The following is a 22,142-nucleotide window of genomic DNA, read 5'->3' as shown; positions in this document are numbered from 1 at the left end:
TTGTGTGTGTGTTTTTAATGTGTGGCATTTTTTTGTTTTGTTTTGTTTTAGAGAGAGAAGAAGGGAAGGGACAGAGATAGAGAGATAGAAACATCAATGAGAGAGAAACACATTGATCAGCTGCCTCCTGCAGGCCCCCTACTGGGGTTTGAGCCTGCAACCCAGCATGTGCCCTGACTGGTAATCTAACCATGACCTCTTGGTTCCTAGTTGGATGTTCAACCACTGAGCCACACCGGCCAGGCTGTTGTTGAGTTTTAAGAGGTGAGTTTTCTCTTATTGAGCTGGGTAGGACTTCTCTTACAATGCTCAAAGGAGTGATGAGAGAGTGCAGACTTGCCTTGTTCCCAAATTTAAGGGCAAAGCATTCAGTCCCTCCACATTAATTATGATGTTGGCTGAAGGGTTACTTGGAGATATCATTTATCAGATTAGGAAAGTTTCCTTCTATTCCTGGTTTGCTGAGGTTTTTTTTATCATCCATGAATGATGAATTTTGTCAGGAATTTTGTGAATATAATAAGATGATATGATTTTTCTTATTTTATTGTCAATATGATGAATTGCATTGATTGGTTTTTAAATACTGAACTAGCCATGAGATGAACCTCATTTGATCATGATGTATTAGCCTTTTTATATCTTGCTGGATTTTAGTGGGTCATTAGGGAAGATCAAATTAAAACCACAATGGGCGATACATTATAGTCCATTAAAATGGCTATAACAAAAAAGACAGATGACAACAATTGTTGGGGAGGATGTGGAGAAATTGGACCCCTCATATATATTGCTGGTGGGTATGTAATAAATATGGTGCGGCCACTTTGGAAAACAGTTTGGCAATTCCTCAAAATGCTAAATATAGACTTACCTTAAGTAACCCAGAAATTCCACTGCTCGGTATATACCCAAGAGAAATGAAAACATATGTCCACACATAAACTTGTGCACAAATGTGTAGCAGCATTATTCATAATAGCCGAAAAGTTGAAGCAACCCAGATGTTCATCAGCTGATGAATGGATAAACAAATGTGGTATATCCATACAATGGAATAGCATTCAGCAATGAAAAGGAATAAAGAACTGACATGCTCATGGATAAACCAAAAACAAACGTTATACCAAGGGAAAGAAGCTAGTCATTGAATGAGTCGTACTCCCTGTGTGATTCCATCTGTGTGAAATGACCGGCATAGGCAAAGCCACAGAGACAGAGAGATTATCGGTGCCTCGCACATGGCTTTTCTTCTGCTATGTCTTCAGTGTGCGAGTTTGCGCTCCTCTAGGTAAGAAGTTGGGCGGGTTTAAGACTTGTTGCAGCAGAGGCTGCAAGTCCTGTGAATAGTACCGGTTCGTTTCCCTGCTTGGCCGTAGGTCTCCCTTTCTCTTGCTCCCCGGAGAGTCTCTCCCAGCTCCCTCCAGGTTCCACTTTTCACTGCACACTTGCTAGCATTTGCGTTAATGGTGGGGAAGAAGGACATCTGCTGATGCTCTGATTAACATCAGTCTTACACAGGCCCTAGAACCCGGGGCTCGAGGGTGTGGCCTTATTGCCTTTTCTAGAAGTGAAGCTGGACTTAGCACGCATTCCTGCCCTCTCCAGGGGTAGAGAGCGCTTTTATTTTCCTGTTCCCTTTCCCAGCTGCAACGGGTTCCCACCACTGCCTCCAGGCTATACTTCTCTGCCTTTCTCCTGCAGTTTAATTCTTTGATTTCCTAGCAGAAATAGGGAACATGAATTTGGGCAGCGTTTCATTGGTGGCTGTACGTTTCCTTCCACCAGTGCCCTCAGGCTGTGAATTTTGTTGACTCCCACTAAAAAGTAAGGCTTTTTCCTCTCAGAGGGGATATCGGCCTACATGGAGTTTCAGCAGTGGCTCCTATTGACCTGCTCTAGCCAGCCCCTCAGGGGAACTTTCTCAAGGTTCTTCCCAGTCTTCCTGATGAGCCTGCAGGGTTCCTGGGGGGAAACCTAAAAAGGGTTTGAACCTTTCAATGTCTGCAGCTCCCAGGGCTTCCTGCTTTCACACTAGCTCACATGCGGCCTTGACCAATTCCTTAAAAAGGCTTAGTCTTCTTGCCTAACTTTGTCCTGGGTAGCGAATGCTCAGGTCCAGTTTCTCCCCCGAGTTGCCTGTCCACACCGTTCAGCTTTCAGGTTAGCTGTTTGCTCATGACCTCAGTTCTCCCACAGGTTCAAGAAGAGTTGTTAGTTGTCTGTTTCTCCAGCTTTTTTCTTGTTGTAAGGGTAAGAGCAATGTTATTTTTGTGTGTTTTTTTGTTGTTGTTTTGTTTGTTTTCCCCCAACTATCATTATTAGCTGAAACTGGAAGTCCTGTGGTTTCTTTTGATGAGCATGGGTCCCTAATTCTGGTGAAGCCAAATGTGTCTCTTTTCTTGGTTTGTACTGTTAATGTTTTGTTGATTGATAACTGCATATGAATGAATTCTTTTTACAGACACACATATTAAGGCAAAACAAACTCTGCTATAGACATTTCTTGTAAGGTTAGAATATTTGACCCTTGCATTGAGGCTTGGAGTTTCTTTGTGAGAGAATTTTAACTACCAATTTAATTTCTTTGTGAATATAGGACAAATTATGATTTCTATTTCTTCTTGAGTTACTCTGGTAAGTTGTATTTTTCTTAGGAACTTGTCCATCTCATCTGCTTCAAATTTATCAGCATTTGCTCATAATGGCCAATACTATAAATAACTGTTATTATAGTTCATATTTTGTATTTATGCCTTCTGGGTTATTTTCCTTTTGACCAACTTCATCAAAGTCTTTACTATTTTATTAGTTAATTAAAATATCTATTTTTGGCTTTGTTGATGTTTGCTATTATTGTCTTTTGGTTTCTATTTCATTGATTTCTGATTTTCCCTTTATTATTTCATTCCTACTAGTTTTCTTTGGGTTTATTTTGCAGCTTTCCATGGTCAAGTTGAAGAGTATATAAAGGACCAGACCTGAGCCAGTCCTAAAACAGATATGTGTAAATTACAAGGTGGCCACACCCTCAGCCCGTCTGTTCCTGCCACACTGCCACCTTCCCTCAACTCATACCTGAAAGTCTCAAAGTAAAGTAGTTCCCCGTGATCAGTTGTCTGAGAAAGGGAAAGTTTTGTTGATGTATGTAATATGCTAGGACCTGGCAAGAGTGGACAGCTGTGGGATAAAGGCCCAATTGAGGGGAGACCCTGAAGGATAGTGTAAAAAGTTCTTCCAATGGGCAGGACTTTGAATAGTATATTTCATGATTTTTTTTTTAATTGAAGGTAAGCTACACTGAGGTGAGGATCTGACCAAATTTATAGGTAATAACTAATGATTTTTTGATAGGTGTTTAGGAACTTAGGATAGTGAATGGAGGATCGGTGCAAGGAGTTTTACGGAAGAGTCATATGGGTGGACTTCTTGGGATAGAACTGGAGGATTTTTTTTCTCACTCTCGATAATCAGGTGAACAAGATGACCCATTGTGCCCCTCAGTAAGTTTCTTTCTGCCTCCACCTAATAATGATTGCTCTGTGGGCTCATGAACAAGTGGCCATGGTGTAGGGAGGCAGCTAAAACAGACACATCTCAATCTGAGTATGTTTTCCCAGATGCCATGTTCTGTCAGCAACACGAGGCATGGACGTATAGAGTGCCTTAGTCACCATGGTGATATTCCACAGAGCACACGGCGTCACCCAGGAATTCATTCAGGGCAAAATAGGAGCCTTAAAGCTTACAAGGTGTATTCATCTTACTGTGAATCCTACATGTGGTGACATAATGTAGCAGTGGGGAATGTGGATGGAGCCCAGGGACCCCCTGTGGTGCCTCCCAGTATCTTAACACACAGGCATAACAGAAAATGGGGAAGCTCTCACTGATGGCATCCCTGAAGGCTGAGCTCTCTCGTCGGTACCTAGCACTAGTGGTGTCAGGGGTGCAAACCGAAGCCAGCCATGCTCAGTGCTGGTGGAAGTGGTGTCCTCACCAGCCACGTTCAGGAGAAGAGTTCTGGGTGCAGTTTCTGACTTAAGCCTCATTCTTCAGCCATCTCAAGTGATTTCGTTAACTAACTCATTATCTTTTTAATAAATTCATTTTCTGCTTAAAGCAGAGTTGACTTCTAAGAACCCTGGTTTTTATAGTGGAATAAGTGGGGTTGGGGGAGCAGATCAGAAGGTTCAATTGTGTTTGAGTCCTAATCCCCAATACCTGGTACCTGGGAATGTGACCTTATTTGGAAATAGCCTTTGCAGATGTAGTCAAGGTGGGCCTTCAATCCAGTGACTGCCACTGGGTATACCTTCCTCCCATTTCTCCACACAGCCTTCTCCTTGTTATCCTTTGAGTCTCAGCGTAACAGTCACCTCTGAGCTCCTTTCCTCAGCGCTCTGTCTAAACAGCTCCGCCGTGTTCTCTGTATCATTTCCTTGTTCATGCCACAAGAATCCGAGATTCCGAAGTTCTGTCTACTTGTTTAATCGCTGCCTTACTCACTGGGATGGAAGCTTCCTGAGGCTATGGATTATGTTTTATTCATCGTGGCATCCCAGGGCCCAACAGAGAACCCATCATCGAAGGGCTCCCTCAATAAATAATTTGTTAAACAAACAAGTAGAGGATCTTCATTCCCCGATCCCCTGACAAGGTTAAGCTACCGCGCTAAGCAGTCCCCACACACTGCACTGTCCCTCCTTCGCGGTCTCATTGTTACTCTTCAGTAGTCATTTGTGATGTTAGCTTGATTGTCAGTTTCTCCCTCCAAATTGCACGGCCCTGAGAACAGGCATGTCTCCTGCTTAGAACAGGACCTTTCAACAAGCAGGAGTCTGTTGGGTGTCCTCAGGGTCATGTGCCTGGGAGCTGGGGAAGGAGGCGCAGTGACCCCGCGGCCTGGGTCTGTGGGGGCGGATTGAAAACTTCAAGGGCACGTGCATGGGGCCGATGGGGAGGGCAGGGAGTCCACCGTGGGCTCCACATGCAGCAGGACTAGCTGGCCCCGCCTTTCATTCGGCAGAGTTTCCCTTGAGTTTGCTTTACTCTCTGTCTCCCCATGAGAGGCTTCCTGAACCTCAGAAAAATCTGGGCACGTCCAGGGCCAGGCCTTCAGGGAGGCGGATGGCAGAGACAGAGCAAGGCCCCTGGGTCCTGGGGAAGCTGGGGAAAGGGGCAGAGAACACTGCCAGCTAACACCCTAACTCGTTCTGTGTTGTCTTTGTGAACAGGCGCCACGACCACAGCCACATCTACAGCCACAAGCAAGACAAGCCCGGTTCCAACCACAGTCACACAAAGCACAGCCAAAGCACCGGGAGATCAGAGCACATCACCCAGTGGCTCAGCGGTGGCCCCAGCCCCAGCCACGCAAAGCACAACGACAGCATCCAGTGGCGGAGATACGAAAGCAGACTCAGGCGGCACTACCACCCCTGCGGGTGGCCCGAAGCAAGGTTCAGGCCAGACTACACCTGTCCCAACGGCTGCCCCGACGACGAAGCCCAAGACAGAACCCACAAGCATCCCGAATGAAATGAAAACTACAGCTCAAGCTGGGATCCCAATTAATGTTACTACGAACATCATGACCACGAAGAAAGGACTTCAGGCGACCACTCAACCTGCACATGTGGTTAACACCCCAGGTTCCACTTCTGCTGGTCCTTCCTTGACCACCTCAAGCACTCGACCACTGACCCCGGGCCCTGGGACTCAGAGTCCCCCAGGGAGCTCTCCTGAGGGGCCAAACAAAATGACGGTGGCTCCCGGTAGCCCAGGCACCACACCGACGGGGGTTGCAGGCACATCTCAGGGGACACCTACCCCACCAGGTAAGTAATGCCTTTTATTTTCAAGCAAGAAGAAACTTTTATTTATTTTTCATTTTTTTAATCCTCAGCCGAGGATATTTTTTATTGGTTTTTAGAGAGAGAGGAAGGGGAGGGAGGGAGGCAGAGAAAGAGAGAGAGAGAAGGCCATCGACGAGAGAGAGAGAGAGAAAAGAAACATAGATCAGTTGTCTCCTGTATGCACCGCAGTTGGGGATCGAACCTGCAACCTTTTGGTGTATGGGATGATGCTCCAACCTACTGAGCCATCCAGGCAGGGCAAGAGACTTAAATACTCAGAATCTGTGCAGTTGCTCAGCTGGAAGATGGAGATCCATGCTCAGGGTTAAACATTGTTAAAGACATGCCACCTTCACTCAGCCCGGTGTGTTCTGAGCGTCGATGTTGTGCCCTGCCCTACTGAGCACAGACACAAGCCAACTGTCTGCTCGTGGGCAAGACTCGTGGGTGGCAGTGGCGAGGTATTAATAGAAATCCTCCAGAGCAGTCCTTCTCCAGTGTGTTTGACGGCAGTCTATAAGGAATACATGTTGGTTTTACACTGCGATGCAGGGCACATACATGTAAAATGCATGTAATCTCCACACAGCCTTCTCCTTGTTATCCTTTGAGTCTCAGCGTAACAGTCACCTCTGAGCTCCTTTCCTCAGCGCTCTGTCTAAACAGCTCCGCCGTGTTCTCTGTATCATTTCCTTGTTCATGCCACAAGAATCCGAGATTCCGAAGTTCTGTCTACTTGTTTAATCGCTGCCTTATTCACTGGGATGGAAGCTTCCTGAGGCTATGGATTATGTTTTATTCATCGTGGCATCCCAGGGCCCAACAGAGAACCCATCATCGAAGGGCTCCCTCAATAAATAATTTGTTAAACAAACAAGTAGAGGATCTTCATTCCCCGATCCCCTGACAAGGTTAAGCTACCGCGCTAAGCAGTCCCCACACACTGCACTGTCCCTCCTTCGCGGTCTCATTGTTACTCTTCAGTAGTCATTTGTGATGTTAGCTTGATTGTCAGTTTCTCCCTCCAGATTGCACGGCCCTGAGAACAGGCATGTCTCCTGCTTAGAACAGGACCTTTCAACAAGCAGGAGTCTGTTGGGTGTCCTCAGGGTCATGTGCCTGGGAGCTGGGGAAGGAGGCGCAGTGACCCCGCGGCCTGGGTCTGTGGGGGCGGATTGAAAACTTCAAGGGCACGTGCATGGGGCCGATGGGGAGGGCAGGGAGTCCACCGTGGGCTCCACATGCAGCAGGACTAGCTGGCCCCGCCTTTCATTCGGCAGAGTTTCCCTTGAGTTTGCTTTACTCTCTGTCTCCCCATGAGAGGCTTCCTGAACCTCAGAAAAATCTGGGCACGTCCAGGGCCAGGCCTTCAGGGAGGCGGATGGCAGAGACAGAGCAAGGCCCCTGGGTCCTGGGGAAGCTGGGGAAAGGGGCAGAGAACACTGCCAGCTAACACCCTAACTCGTTCTGTGTTGTCTTTGTGAACAGGCGCCACGACCACAGCCACATCTACAGCCACAAGCAAGACAAGCCCGGTTCCAACCACAGTCACACAAAGCACAGCCAAAGCACCGGGAGATCAGAGCACATCACCCAGTGGCTCAGCGGTGGCTCCAGCCCCAGCCACGCAAAGCACAACGACAGCATCCAGTGGCGGAGATACGAAAGCAGACTCAGGCGGCACTACCACCCCTGCGGGTGGCCCGAAGCAAGGTTCAGGCCAGACTACACCTGTCCCAACGGCTGCCCCGACGACGAAGCCCAAGACAGAACCCACAAGCATCCCAAATGAAATGAAAACTACAGCTCAAGCTGGGATCCCAATTAATGTTACTACGAACATCATGACCACGAAGAAAGGACTTCAGGCGACCACTCAACCTGCACATGTGGTTAACACCCCAGGTTCCACTTCTGCTGGTCCTTCCTTGACCACCTCAAGCACTCGACCACTGACCCCGGGCCCTGGGACTCAGAGTCCCCCAGGGAGCTCTCCTGAGGGGCCAAACAAAATGACGGTGGCTCCCGGTAGCCCAGGCACCACACCGACGGGGGTTGCAGGCACATCTCAGGGGACACCTACCCCACCAGGTAAGTAATGCCTTTTATTTTCAAGCAAGAAGAAACTTTTATTTATTTTTCATTTTTTTAATCCTCAGCCGAGGATATTTTTTATTGGTTTTTAGAGAGAGAGGAAGGGGGAGGGAGGCATTTTTTAATCCTCAGCCGAGGATATTTTTTATTGGTTTTTAGAGAGAGAGGAAGGGGAGGGAGGGAGGCAGAGAAAGAGAGAGAGAGAAGGCCATCGACGAGAGAGAGAGAGAGAAAAGAAACATAGATCAGTTGTCTCCTGTATGCACCGCAGTTGGGGATCGAACCTGCAACCTTTTGGTGTATGGGATGATGCTCCAACCTACTGAGCCATCCGGGCAGGGCAAGAGACTTAAATACTCAGAATCTGTGCAGTTGCTCAGCTGGAAGATGGAGATCCATGCTCAGGGTTAAACATTGTTAAAGACATGCCACCTTCACTCAGCCCGGTGTGTTCTGAGCGTCGATGTTGTGCCCTGCCCGGCTGAGCACAGACACAGCCAACTGTCTGCTCGTGGGCGAGACTCGTGGGTGAGACTCGTGGGTGGCAGTGGCAAGGTATTAATAGAAATCCTCCAGAGCAGTCTTTCTCCAGTGTGTTTGACAGAGTCTATAAGGAATACATGTTGGTTTTACACCGCGATGCAGGGCACATACATGTAAAATGCATGTAACGCACACATAACTGATACAAGTTTTCACTAATCAGGGCTTATCCTTACCAGATGTGCCACACCCTGATATTTCCTAGTTCATTCCATTTCCTCTTTCTTTTTCAGTGCTGGTCTTAACCCAGTAAATTAATTTCGGAACTCACTGATGGGTCATGAACCTCAAGGTCATGACATGTCAGAGGTATTGCATCAGAACTTCTGAGTGCAAACCTCAGGATCTGCATTTTCAAGCTTCCCCCCGGGTAGCCAGGTGCTTACCGAGGTGACGGACTGCCACGCCAGGAGAGGGTGGTCGAATCCTGCTGTAAGAGCAAGGGCTCTGCATCCGGTGCGGCTGGATTCAAATCCTGGCTCGGCCACTTGTTAGCATAGGACATTAGGCAAACCTCCGAGCTGGTAATCATGGTACCTGCCTCCTAGGGTTGTTGTGAGGATCCACTAAGAAAGTACCTTTGAGGCACTTAGGACAGTCCCTCCAGGAAGTCAGCGCCTCAGTGCGTGTTAGCTGTTGCTGCTGATGTCACTGTCACTGTTGTTACTCCTTTCCTCTTGTTCTCACGCGGGCTCCTCCAGTCCAACCCACCCTGCACCAGGTTGCAGGAATTGCCCTCTGCCTTTTCTTCCTCCTGGTTTGCTTACTCCCGCTTGCAGTCCAGGTGGGCTGGGGGTAGGGGGATAAGACCAAAGGACCCGATGAAACTAAGAACAAGAAAGGCTGGCCTTTTCTCTTAAAGGTACCACTCATCTTTTCTCACAACCTTTGTTTTCCCAATTACAGCTCCATTGGCTACCTCACAAGGAAAACAACCCATCTCCAGCAGTGTGCCAGCCATCACGGGGACCCTTTCCTCCGTCGCTGGGCCCTCTCCTGGGGCCTCTACGTCTGAGCCCCTGCGGCCGGCAACAGCTTCATCAGGACCCGCGGCCACGCCTCCTGGGGGACCCACAGGCTCCAGCACTCCGCTGGCTCCAACTGCCCCCCAAGACTCCAGCATCCCTTCTTCCCCCTCAGCTCCTGGGAATGAGAGGGTAAGTCCGGCAGGGATGGGCCGCAGAGAGCCCAGACCCGGGTGGGGGGAAGGGGCTCTCTCCGGGAAGAGCATTTCTCTTCTTCCCTTCAGCCCCGGGCCCCTGGCTAGGGCAGCAGGAGCAGCCATCCAATGGCCCTGCTCCCTCCTGGCTTTGCTAGGCGCTGGCTTAGATGGGCGGGACACACCTGGTTCTGACACTCTGGCCCAGCCACGCTCCTGGGGCCAGGAACTCCTTGGTCTCACCCACCCAGGGGGAGGAGGGGAGGAGTCAAAGACGAGGTCCTTTCCATCTCAGCCTGGACCTTAATCCAGTGGCTTCTTACAGGTAAAATGTGAGCCTCCGGAAAGGCTGAATGAGAAGATGCTCATCCTGAACCTCACGAAAACCAGCCTCTGTGTGAGTGCCTCGCTAACCCGAGCCCACCCCGATTCTCACCCCCAAGTGCAGCTCAGCAGCAGCAGGGTTAAGGGAGGTGGGAACGAAGTTCCTTCGGAAAAGGGGCTGAGACGTGTTCACTTTCCTGGCCTTGTTTTGTCCTGTTAGGAAGTAGCCCCATCCCGTCTCATAGAGGGAGGAAATGGGGTTCAGGTGCCGCAACCCCCAGGGCTGCGGCAGGGCCAGGAGCACCAGGTGCCTGTCCTGGGCTTTCACTGCGCAACTATTCACATGCTCTGAGCTTGGGAGCCCCCAGTCCTAGTTCTTGTTTGCCTCTAGCTCGGGTAACGGTTAGTCTATCTCTGTGGGCTACAGAGGCCTCGAGTAAAAATGAGAAGCTTAGTCTGCAACTGGCCCTTGTTCTTATCGTCTGGTTTTCTGTTTCCTGGTCCATGGCCTCACGAAAACCAGAGAGAATCTTCCTTTAACCTACGGAGGCAGAGCTCCTGAGCATCAGAGAGCCATTGCCAAGTCGTTCTCCCACGCGGAGTGGTGCGTGTGTGCACTGGAGCGGGTGGCATGAAGGCCAGAGTGTAGCCTTGTGTGCCCTCAGGCCGCCAGTCTCTCCAAGGGTTTTCCTCAGCACCGACCAGTGAGTGGCTGAGCCCTGCGAGTGCAGGTGATGGGTGGCTCACTGCTGCCCTCTCCTGGTCAGTGCTTGTTTTTGCGAACACCCCTAGGAACTAGGACAGAACGTAGTTTCTAAAGAACCGAGAACTTGGGTTCGCAGCACTTTAATGCCGCCTGTACTTTCTGCAGTTGTTTCCTTTTGGGCGCCCATTTTGCTGGCGTTTTCCAAGCGAACTTTACAAAAGCTTTGTAATACTTTAAGCAATAAAACAAAATTTAAAAAAATAAAACCAATAAAATAAAAAGAAAGCATACATTCAGAGGAGAGTTTGGAAAGGGGAGCAGTGTTCCCCTGAGGTTGGGCGTACGGGACCAGGCAGGAATCTCCTTGTTGGCAGGCTGTCAGTGGGTGTGAGGGGCACTTTCCCCCGTTGCTGTGAAAGGCAGGTGGAAAGCCTGGATCCTAACCTGGTGTCGGGCTGGGGAATTAGTAAGCCTAAGAAATTCCAGTCGAAACCCAGCAGTTGGTTTGGGGGTTCCTGAGGTAAGCCAAACCAAGAGTCCTTTCTTCATCTCGGTCCCTTATTCCAAAACCAGGTCAGAGAAACGCCAGCTTGGTGCCTCTAGATGGCATGATAGGACTGTGGGGCGCGGTTGCGGTGTTTGGCCAGGTTCAAGCCTCGGACTAATGAAAGGACAGGGTCCTCTCATTGCCACGTGCAAGTCCCAGCTGGAGGGCAGGGCCCTCCCAGCACAATCATAGCCAACAGCTGTGGTTGTAAGCTTGAACCTATGGTCCGAACACGTAGCCCCACGTGCCTTGTGGTAGAGTTCAGGTGCATATAGTTGAGTGAGGTTGGAGCTCACGAGAATGCTGTAAACAACGTGATCACGCCTTTGCTTTGCCTCGTGGCATCTGCTATAAAATAAAGACACGGCTTGTGGGCGCTGTCTCCTCATCAGGGAGCAGCGTCCCACTGAGACCCCGCTTTTATTCTCTTGTCTGTCTTTTCTCAATCCTTTCACCCCCCCACCCCCCCCCACTCAGGGTCACTGAACCAGGCTGAGCTGGCGTGGCACATAAGGCGCCCTGGGGCTGAGTATGCCATGGCCGGGCCGGCTCCCCACACAGGACTGGGCAAAAGCTGCCACACTTTGCTTCTTCACCCTCTGCCCTAAGGCATGTCAGCCGGGCTGTCTCCCTAGGAATATAGAAAGCCCCCTTCCGAGATGTCCCCTTCTGCATCTTTAAGATACTCCCCGGTTGCCTGTTCAGTGACGGCCCCGCCTTTCATGCTGTCAGCCTGCTGATGGCTCCAGAGGGTCTTAGCACATATTTCAATTCTGGGGTAGATAACCCTGAACCTCATGAGAGCTATGGCTTCCTCTGCTGAGGTCTCTGAACTGGGCGTCAAGGCTGGAGAAGCTCAGAGAGAACTGGTCTTTCCCACGGGGGGAGGAGTGGCCGTACCTCCTCTAGCCCCTTCTAAGGAGAGAGATGATGAAGGGCATTAGGGTGAAAGGCCTTGTTCCACATGGACAAGATAAACAGGGTGGGGGACTGGCAGCAGAGAGGTGCACGGGGCGTGGAGGGCAGGGTCTGTCCTGCCGAACAGCACAGATCTCTTAACTCCTGGCCGGCCTGGGAATGGCCCCAGTTGAGGCTGGAGAGGGAAACAGGTTTGTGCTTCCGAAGGGCAGCCCCACACCTGGGCTGCTGTAGGCTCCCTGAGGACTCACCTGTGGTCTCCCACTCCAGGCGGGGGGCCCCGGGAGCCTTCTGGATGACAAGCTGGTTACACTTCTGTGCCGAGCAGCAAAGGCCAACTTCAACCCAAGTCAAGATCAGTGCCATATACGCGTGGTGCCTGCTCTAGAAATCCAGGCCGTGGCAATCAAAGAAATCACTATCCAGAGTGAGTTCGGGGCAAGGAGGGGCTGAGCCCTTTGTGGGTGGGGGATGGGTCAGGAGGGGTGACAGCTCAGGAGCCCTGGAGATGGGTCAGCGCCGGTGCTCCCTCAGTTCCTTAAGAATCGTCAAGCTGTCCCCCTCCCAGGCCGCCCCAGAGGCCCCCTCCCAGGCCACTCAGGAGGTGGGGATACGGCATGTCCTCCTGGTGGGGCCCCATCTGTCCCTCACCAGATCACTGAGCCAGACCACTGAGGCAGCATCTCTCCCTCCCACAGCCAAACTCCTGCCCAAGGACCTCTATGAACCGCTGAAAGAAAAATGGGATGATCTGAAGGAGGTAAGTGATCCTCCCAGGTGCTGGGACCAAGGGCTCAGGAGCCGGTCCCTCAGAAGTCCCCGGTTACTTTGCTCCACAGCATCTCTCTCGTTGTAGAGGCACCTCTAGTTTGCAAGCATCTAGAACAGTGATGGCGAACCTTTTGAGCTCGGCATGTCAGCATTTTGAAAAACCGTAACTTAACTCTGGTGCCGTGTCACATATAGAAATTTTTTGATATTTGCAACCATAGTAAAACAAAGACTTATATTTTTGATATTTATTTTATATATTTAAATGCCATTTAACAAAGAAAAATCAACCAAAAAAAATGAGTTCGTGTGTCACCTCTGACACGCGTGTCATAGGTTCGCCATCACTGATCTAGAAGACAGGAGGACGAGAGAGGGGACAGCAGGGCGGTGTCTTCGGCCCCACCCTGAGCAGACGACCTCCTGAATGAGTGGGAATTCAGAGAGAGGAGGCCTGGGACCTGTTCTCTGCCACACACCTTCCTCTCTCCCGGCCAGGTGGGCGTCAGTGACATGCAGCTGGGGGGCCAAGGACCCCCGGAAGAGACGGAGGACCGGTTCAGCATGCCCCTCATCATCACCATCGTCTGCATGGCCTCCTTCCTGCTCCTCGTGGCAGCCCTGTACGGCTGCTGCCACCAGCGCCTCTCTCAGAGGAAGGACCAGGTGAGCACCCCCCACCCCTAGCCAGGGACTCTCACCCCACTATTCCCGTAGCAGAGGTCAGTGAGTGGGCCGGGGACCCTGGCAGACACCAGCCCTTCCAGGAAATGGGCACTTTCCTGGACAGTTAAAGCGGCAGCATGGTGGGAGGGAAGAACGTGGGCTTTGGAGTCAGGAAGACTTGGTTTAAGCCCTAGCTCTGTCGCTCTTGTCTGTGTGACCTCGAGCAAGTCATATAGTCTCAGCACCAGGCTTCTCGTCTGCACAGTGGGGAGAAGACCCACCGTGCAGAGCTGCTCTGCGGGGTCACTGAAGTCGGGGGGTGTAGCACGCCTTTCGAGCCAGTTCTTCCACTCACCTCACTGGGATTCCCATCATTCCGCTTCCACCCGGACTCTGGTTCTCAGCCCTGGCTGCGCACTGGGCGAGCTTTAAAACGATCCCCAAGCCCAGCTCCCCACACGGCATTTGAAACAGAATCTCTGGGTCAGGTGACTCCACTGGGCATGCAGGGTGAGTCTCAGGTCAGATGGAATACCTCTGGCTCCGGACGGCCACTGTCCGCAGCAGAGGTGGCTGTACGCTCTGCTGGGCCCACCTTGCTCCGCCTAGAGAGGTCCTCAGCCCCCGTCTGAATAAAGTGAGTTCCTTCCCAGTGCAGTGCAGTGCGGTGAGGCAGGCGCCTGGAGAGTAAGGTTTGTGGGGAGGGAACGGAGGAGAGACTTGGAGGACTTTGGAGAACGAAGCCCATTTCCACTCACACAAGTCAGCAGGGCGAAGGTGAGGGGAGCTGGGAACTTGAGGAAGCCCTTGTCCAGCTAGTCCTGAGGCAGGCCAGTCGTCAGGGTGGCCTCCAAGAGCACGTACTGCTCACACTAGCCCAATGGGGGTTCCTGGATTATAGGGGTACCTGTGTTACGTTAAGGGTAATAGTCCCCACAGATTACCTTTCTTCTTCACTCCTCTTCCCCACTCTAGCAACGACTCACAGAGGAGCTGCAGACGGTGGAGAATGGTTACCATGACAACCCAACGCTGGAAGTGATGGAGACCTCATCAGAGATGCAGGAGAAAAAGGTGGTCAACCTGAATGGGGAGCTGGGGGACAGCTGGATCGTCCCCCTGGACAACCTGATCAAGGATGACCTGGACGAGGAGGAGGACACACACCTCTAATCAGGTCTGCTGGCGCCGCCGACAGGGCACAGAGCTCCAGACTGAACCACCTCAAGTGCCAACTGGACAGGGGAGGAGAGTCCTCCCCACATGAGGGAAAGACTGGGGGTGGGGGGCGAGCAGACTCAGAGGGACCCGCCCTCCAGTCCCCACAGGGCCTTAATATTTCCCTTTTCAAGCTGAACAAATCACATTCTGTCTAGATTCCTCTTGTAAAATAACCCACTAGTGCCTGAGCTCAGTGCTGCTGGAAGATGAGGAAGAGAAATAAAAGAAAGAGCCATCTGAGGGACCTTAGGGATCATCTGGTAGAATCCCTTCGTTTCGCAGGCGAGATGACCGAGGCCTACGGAGGGTAAGGTCAAGATCACACAGCCACTTGGTGACAGAGTCAGGATGAAAACAGACTCCTTCAGCCCAGTGCTCATCCCCACCTTGCCACCTGCTGGGATCACCGCCGCCCTCCCTCCGGAGCTGCCCTGCGCAGGGGTGAGGCTGCAGTCTGTGGATGGGGCAGAAGGGAGAGCGGGGCCAGGTCCTGTCTCAGTGGGATCTGATTACTTGAGAGTCTGGGTCCCCAGTGCAGCGTCCTACCCCAGCCTCGTCTGTCAGTGTTCCCATCCCGTTGCTCCTCCCCCTCCCTTCACTCCGTTTTTATCCCCACTCTGCCTTGGTGCCCTGGGACTCACAAGTCATTCATGACCTTGAACCTCTTGCTCTGAATTCTGGTTTCTTAGCCTTTGCTTAGCAGGTTGGGACGTAACCCACCCAGGACTCCCAGTGTGAATGAAGTCTGCTAAGGGGTCTGCTACAGTGAGCAGCAGGGGAAGCCCTTCCTCCCGGGGTGGGTCCTGCCCATCACCACAGGCTCCAACTGTGTTCCTTTGGCCTCCCATGTCCACCGGGGACTTCCATCTACAGCAGCGACTGAAGGCAAAGTGTTCCTAGTTTGTTGTTTACTGCTCATCAGATGGAGTGAGACCCAAGCTAGGGACCCCCTTCCCCCGAGATCCAGTGTGAATGAGCAGCTTCAGGAAGGACCTCCCGGGTCCCCAGCCAGCGGAGAGGTGTCCTCAAGAGACAATCGAGTGAAACAGCCAGGAGGATGGGCTTACTCTCTCTGTCATAGGAAACTCAGGGACTTTGCAAGTTGCTGAGCGTTTTGTTATTTTGATGTGTCTGTCGGTTTGATTTTCAGTCCAGCCCTCTACTGCCCAAGGCCAAAGCTCAATTTATAGGGAGACTCTCAGGCAGGTAATCTCACCAATTGGGAGTCTCCTGAGCCCCAGGGAATGTGCGGTGTGCGTTTTAAGGTGCGCACGGGGCAGCCTGGGGGACCGGGCGTCTGTCTCTTCCCAGTGGCCTTGCTGTTCTGCCTAGGAACCGTGTCCTCTTCTCGGGTCCTAGGGGGCTGCCCAGTTGTCCTGCAGTTTCTGGCGGCATCTCAGGGAAACAAGATATTTCTCAGTGGAGGGATGTTGGGGGAGCTCAGCAGTTAGTGCCATGGAGACAGCGCCTGAGGACTGGGCAGAGTGAGGCTTAATCTGACTTTCCGAGAAGAGAGAATCCTGTGTGGAGTTTTGAACTTTGCCCAAGGTTTCTTGTTCCTGGGCCTAAATTCCCTGGAACCAGCCAGGAAGATGGGCAGAACTGTTCAGGAGAATGAGAAAAAGCCAGGACTCCAGAACCTAGAGGCAGGCCCTGCCATGGCTCTGCTTTGGGCTAGGTTCTTTGTTTTAAAGGGTAAGAGCTGAGGGGGAAGCTCTATGTCCTTCCCTGGCTGCCCGATTCCTTCGTCATAGCCTTTAGCCCTTTGGCCTGGGGGTTCAAGTTGGGGCCCCAATGGCTTTCCCAAGAGCTAGAGAAATGCAAGGCCAACAAGGATCCCAAATCATCTGCCCTGATCCTCTAGTGTGTGGAGTTGGCAGGAGGGAGAACGATGCCGGTTTGGGGAAAAGAGGAAATCTTGTCATGCTGGGAAGAGACGTTTGCTTCCTTTCTGCCCCGTGTTTGGTTCTTCCTACCCAGTGTGTCTGTCATGGCCACTGTGGGAGGGGCCAGGATTCTCCTCCTTTGCCGATTCTGGGTCGTGTTTCCCCGGCCCGGCCTTCAGAGACAGCAAATATGTCTGAAAATTGGCCAAAGCCGCTCCCCCAGGCCTGGGTGGGGGGTGGGGAGCGATGAAGCTTAGCAAAGCTTGGTCCAGAGGAATGACTGGCTCTGCCCAAGAAGCTGAGACGCTTTGGGCTGGTCCAGAGGCTCCTTCGTTTGGTGCATCCAAAGTGTGTTCTCCAGCCTTTGGGGCAACTTCCGAGTCCAATCCCTTGCCTTGGCTTGCTCTTGCCACTAGACATCTATGTCAAGGCCACACGGCCATGCACCCGTAAAGGCCTTCCCGTCTCCTTCCTGGGTTCTAACTGCTGTCGGGAAGCCAGGTCCTGGGCTGAGGAGAGGAGCATGCTTACAGCTGACTGTAAGCAGGTGGTACCCACAGAGAGGTTATACACTCTTTCCTGCTGTGACACACTGGCTCCCCTGAGCCGCGTAAAAGGCCAGAAGCCGCGAATCTGACGATTGGACAAACCCTGTGAAAAGTGTGCTGCCATGAAAGCGAGAGAAGCGGCAAAGCTTTGGAAGGACGAACAGAATATTCTGGAATCGTGAGAGAGAATACGGGTTTAATCTAGACAGATTCCTTTCCCCCCTCTTGCCAGGAAAGCTGGCAGAAAGTTTATTTAAGCTACTTCTGAGCTTTATCCTTTTGGACAATATGCTGGAGAAACTTTGAAAAACGAGTTCAAGCTGATATATAGATATTTCGGTAATGTATATAAAACGGCCACGTTAATTCACCCAGCACTGCTGTGAGTGAGTATTCTCTGGAAAAACATTTGTAAGAGAGCTGGCTTTTTTCTCTGAACAGGAATGTAAACGTCTGTTTTACTAGAAATGATGCCTCTTGAATGAAAAATGAAATAGAAGACAGGCTGATGACACAGTGTTTGTCTGGCATTGGGCATTTTCATTTGAAACTCGATCCTCACACTCCCCACAGAGTCCAGCCTGTACAGTGAGGGCTACACTGGCTGGAAAGTGACACACCAGTCACAGGAAGGGGGTTGTAGAGACCTGGAGACCTAGTCCAATCTTCTTGTTTTTATCTTAAACAGAAAACCTGGAGCCCAGAAAGATAAAGTGATGTGGCCCAAGTCACATAGTTAGTGACAGAAACAGGATTAAAACCTGCGTTGGAAGCCTGCCCAATGCTGTGTGCCCCAGAGAGAACCCCTAAATTCAGGACTGCTAATCGAGCACAGGCCCTGCCCCCCTCCCCAAAGGACAGAATTCCCTTCTCCATCCTGCCCTGCAGCAAGGCAGCAATAGGAACCTTACTGGTCTTCTACACTTTCTCCTAGTTATTCAGGTCTAAGACTTAAATGAACAATTCTTTTGTCAAGAAAACAGCTTTGAATGAGCTGTTACATATGCACCTGCTACTAGCGGACCAAGGATCAAAGGGAACAAGATGAGGAAAGGCAGATTCACGCAGGCCTGGTGCAACCCCGACACTGAGGGAGAAGAGGGGGTCGCTATTGGATGTGGGTCTTTCTGTTACTAGTGGATGTTAAACCGTTTGCCCAGGAGGCTGTCTTGGTGGACAGGGGTCTGAAGTACACTGGAATTTACTGAGAAACTTCTTTGTAAAGGCTATACTTAATTATTGCCATTTTCTTACAAAAATATATTTTTGAAAACTGTATACTGTCCATTAAAGTGCTTTTGTGTAAGCCGGTTTGGTCCCAGTGTTGTGCTCCGATTGGCTCGCCTTCTTCACTTGCGCACCTGCTGCAAGTGCAGAGACCCCGGCTGGGCATCTGGGCCCAGAGAGAGGAGGGGAGCTGACAGGGAGGGAGGGAAGCGCGGGGTCCTGGAGGGGACGGGGTCTCCGGATTAACGCCGGCTGCTCTAGTCTCAGCACGAAAGGCCTCTGCCCCTCACAACACTGCTTTATCACTTTCACCTCTTCCCTCTGCTTCTGCGTCAGACGCAATTGTGAACCACCCAGCACCACACCCTGATCAGGTATGAAAACACCGATGGAGACAAAAGTATTTAAAAAAATAAACAGAAGTTCTGCCCTGGTCCCGTTCCTGCCCACAAAAGGATCTATTGCAGTGTAATGCCGCGACCCTTTAATAAAGTTCCTCATGTTGTGGTGACCCCCAATTTCATTGTTACAAATTGAACATAATTAAAGCCTAGTGATTAATCACAAAAACAATATGTAATTATATAGTTTTCTGATATAAACAGAAGTTCTGCCCTGGTCCCGTTCCTGCCCACAAAAGGATCTATTGCAGTGTAATGCCGCGACCCTTTAATAAAGTTCCTCATGTTGTGGTGACCCCCAATTTCATTGTTACAAATTGAACATAATTAAAGCCTAGTGATTAATCACAAAAACAATATGTAATTATATATGTGTTTTCTGATGGTCCTAGGCGACCCCTGTGAAAGGGTCATTTGACCCCCAAAGGGGTCGCGACCCACAGGTTGAGAACCGCTGATCTATTGTCACAAGAAGCCTCTGCCTGTCCATCACTCGAAGATGCTCGAAGATGCCTCGATTCTCTTCCTGTAGGTGGTGTGACCTACCTGTGTGTCCACGCGGCAGGGAAGAACTGTCAGTCCCAGCTTCCAGAGGGGAACGTGGATCTGGTCCACATTCATACTTGCTATACAATCGCTCCCATTTGCCTAACATCTTACAGTTTACAACACTTTTACATCTCTTATTTAGGAACTATCAACCACTACCAATAGGGAAATTAGGTACAGAGATTACGGATTCTCTCTGAGGTTTCACAGGCAGGTGTTTAAATGGCAGTGCTAGGCCTTGAATCTACAACTTTTCTCTCAGTCCTACATTCCTTTTTCAATACCACATGAATGCTTGAGCCCCAACAACAGAGTACATTTCTAGAATGCAACCGCTGCTACAATATGATTTTATGTGGGGGTTCTGAAAGGCAGTGAACACCCTTACGGGTGGACCAGAGTTGGGCCAGGGGTATTGTGAGGTTAACTTCAAGAGTGTGCCAAGGATACAGAAAGGAATACAAGTACCAGGACCTCGCCAGGCCCCTGGGCCATGCTGGAGGCACACTGTTCTAAGAAGAGAGTGACTCATAGTTTATTGTTGGCTGCAATTTAGACCTAAGACTCCATTCTCTTCCTGAATAGGTCCTTCACCCTCCTCTCTGCCCTGCCAACCCAGAGCCACTCTGTTGTCATTTCTTATTTGTTATGCCTCTTTGTTACTCACAGTCTCCCCCAATCCTTTCTCTGGACCCCAAGGGGAAGAGTGAAGAATAGGACTGGCTATTATAGTTAACACTAGTGATGAATACTGACATAGCTTGTTTTTTTCAAGGACCTTGGCATGTTACAGATTAAAGAGTCAATGGGATCCTGGCAAACCAGATCTGCTGCCAACATTTACTTAAGAGATGAGAAAGTGAGGCAGAGAAGTTGAGACTATGCCTGATCTGGAAATAAACCTCGGTTGCTGACTCCTGCCCTGGCTACCCATTCCCGTGGCCCACGGTCAGAGGGCAGCTGTACATTTGATGCAGTAGACATCGCCAGTGTCCTAATCTCCCCTCTTGGGGTTTGCCAACCATCAGAATTTAGCAGCACAGCAGGAGACAGGTCACCTCTTCCTACAGCATGTCTCTTCCTTGGAAGAATATTTCTAGATAGAACTGATGGCTTTGCTTTTCCCAAGTGAAAGCCGAGGGAGAAAGTCCCTGGGAATATGAGAAGCTTCAGAGTAATGGCAATGGGCTAGTCCAAGCACCATGCTCTCCTGCCCACCTTCCGTAAGCCACAGAAAGCCGACTCTCCTCTTCCTTTTTGCAGGAAGCCACCCATTGTCTTCACTATCAGAGAAGTGTAAACAAGGATCCCGGAAGGCTGGTGAACCTTGAGCCCCTGGCAAGGGCCAGAGCTATGCACCCAGAGCTATGCACTGATTGTTTAGTCCAGACAATGGGGGCTCAAGCTATTTCCTGACCAAATAGTCTCAGAGTAAATCTTTCTAATATTTACTGACCTTTAAGATAGTCTGTCTATTACCACAATTACCTGCCTAAGAGCTAGATGTGTATCCAAAATTGAATAAAAGGTTGGCTAGGCCTGGACACCAGTGGAAGTCTTTTCTCTTGCACTGGGCTTTCCGCCTGGCCCCCAATATTTCCAAATTATTTCTTGTCTCTTTCATTTGCGTGCGGCCCCTTCTCCAGATCCCAAGCCCTGAACCACGCGGTATGTGGGTCCACATCTTTTCTCCTTCCAAGATATGTAAAAGGAAAGGAGAATGTGCGTGCTGTGTGGTGCTGAAGAAGAGCAGGAATGTAACCAACTAGTATTTAAGGCTATGCCAGGACTTTCGTGGGCTTCAGGATAGCCATCAGCCTTTCACACAGCACCCTCCAAATCAGAAGGGTTCTTTCTAATATTTACTGACCTTTAAGATAGTCTGTCTATTACCACAATTACCTGCCTAAGAGCTAGATGTGTATCCAAAATTGAATAAAAGGTTGGCTAGGCCTGGACACCAGTGGAAGTCTTTTCTCTTGCACTGGGCTTTCCGCCTGGCCCCCAATATTTCCAAATTATTTCTTGTCTCGTCTCTTTCATTTGCGTGCGGCCCCTTCTCCAGATCCCAAACCCTGAACCACGCGGTACGTGGGTCCACATATCTTTTCTCCTTCCAAGATATGTAAAAGAAAAGGAGAATGTGCGTGCTGTGTGGTGCTGAAGAAAAGCAGGAATGTAACCAACTAGTATTTAAGGCTATGCCAGGACTATCGTGGGCTTCAGGATAGCCATCAGCCTTTCACACAGCACCCTCCAAATCGGAAGGGTTAGTGGTAAAAAAAATACTGCCTTCATCTACAGGAAAAAAAAAAATTCAAATTCCTATGAACTCTGTGGCTGTAGGGCACACACTGGCATTTCCCTAGTAGATGCCTGATCAGCTCCTCAGGTAACGAAGCTCCTGAGGTAGCACTTCCAATCCAGGTAGGTCTCCACCCCAAGGTGGGAGCAGCTGGTATCACACGGAATTCAACACAAAGCCCTCTTTGCTTATTGCTGACTTCCCACCAGAAGACAAATGTATTGAGAGGAGACTGTATCCCACATTTCCATCCTTTTGAGTTAATTCCTTGCCTGATCACTTCAGGTTTCCTGTTTTGAAAACAAATATCACCTACGACCCATGCTCAAAGCACACTCAAGAAATGAAAGTGAGCCCTAGCCGGTTTGGCTCTGTGGATAGAGTGTTGGCCTGCAGACTGAAGGGTCCCAGGTTCGATT

General features: G+C 50.4%; 1 protein-coding gene across 1 annotated transcript in view; it reads left to right on the top strand.

The window, feature by feature from the left end:
- Positions 1 to 18,552, top strand: part of PODXL (podocalyxin-like) — a 47,332-nt gene extending 28,780 nt beyond the window's left edge. The window contains exons 2-8 of the mRNA XM_014542962.1: positions 5,238 to 5,840; positions 9,402 to 9,652; positions 9,980 to 10,051; positions 12,420 to 12,576; positions 12,848 to 12,909; positions 13,419 to 13,586; positions 14,562 to 18,552. Of these exons, the coding sequence (XP_014398448.1) occupies positions 5,238 to 5,840; positions 9,402 to 9,652; positions 9,980 to 10,051; positions 12,420 to 12,576; positions 12,848 to 12,909; positions 13,419 to 13,586; positions 14,562 to 14,759 (1,511 nt within the window). The 3' untranslated portion in view covers positions 14,760 to 18,552. The remainder of the gene's footprint in view (positions 1 to 5,237; positions 5,841 to 9,401; positions 9,653 to 9,979; positions 10,052 to 12,419; positions 12,577 to 12,847; positions 12,910 to 13,418; positions 13,587 to 14,561) is intronic.
- Positions 18,553 to 22,142: the final 3,590 nt, after the last annotated feature.

This window comes from Myotis brandtii, unplaced genomic scaffold (genome assembly GCF_000412655.1).
Source record: "Myotis brandtii unplaced genomic scaffold, ASM41265v1 scaffold1086, whole genome shotgun sequence".
NCBI classification, from domain to species: domain Eukaryota; kingdom Metazoa; phylum Chordata; class Mammalia; order Chiroptera; family Vespertilionidae; genus Myotis; species Myotis brandtii.
This window is presented reverse-complemented; position numbering and strand designations above follow the sequence as displayed.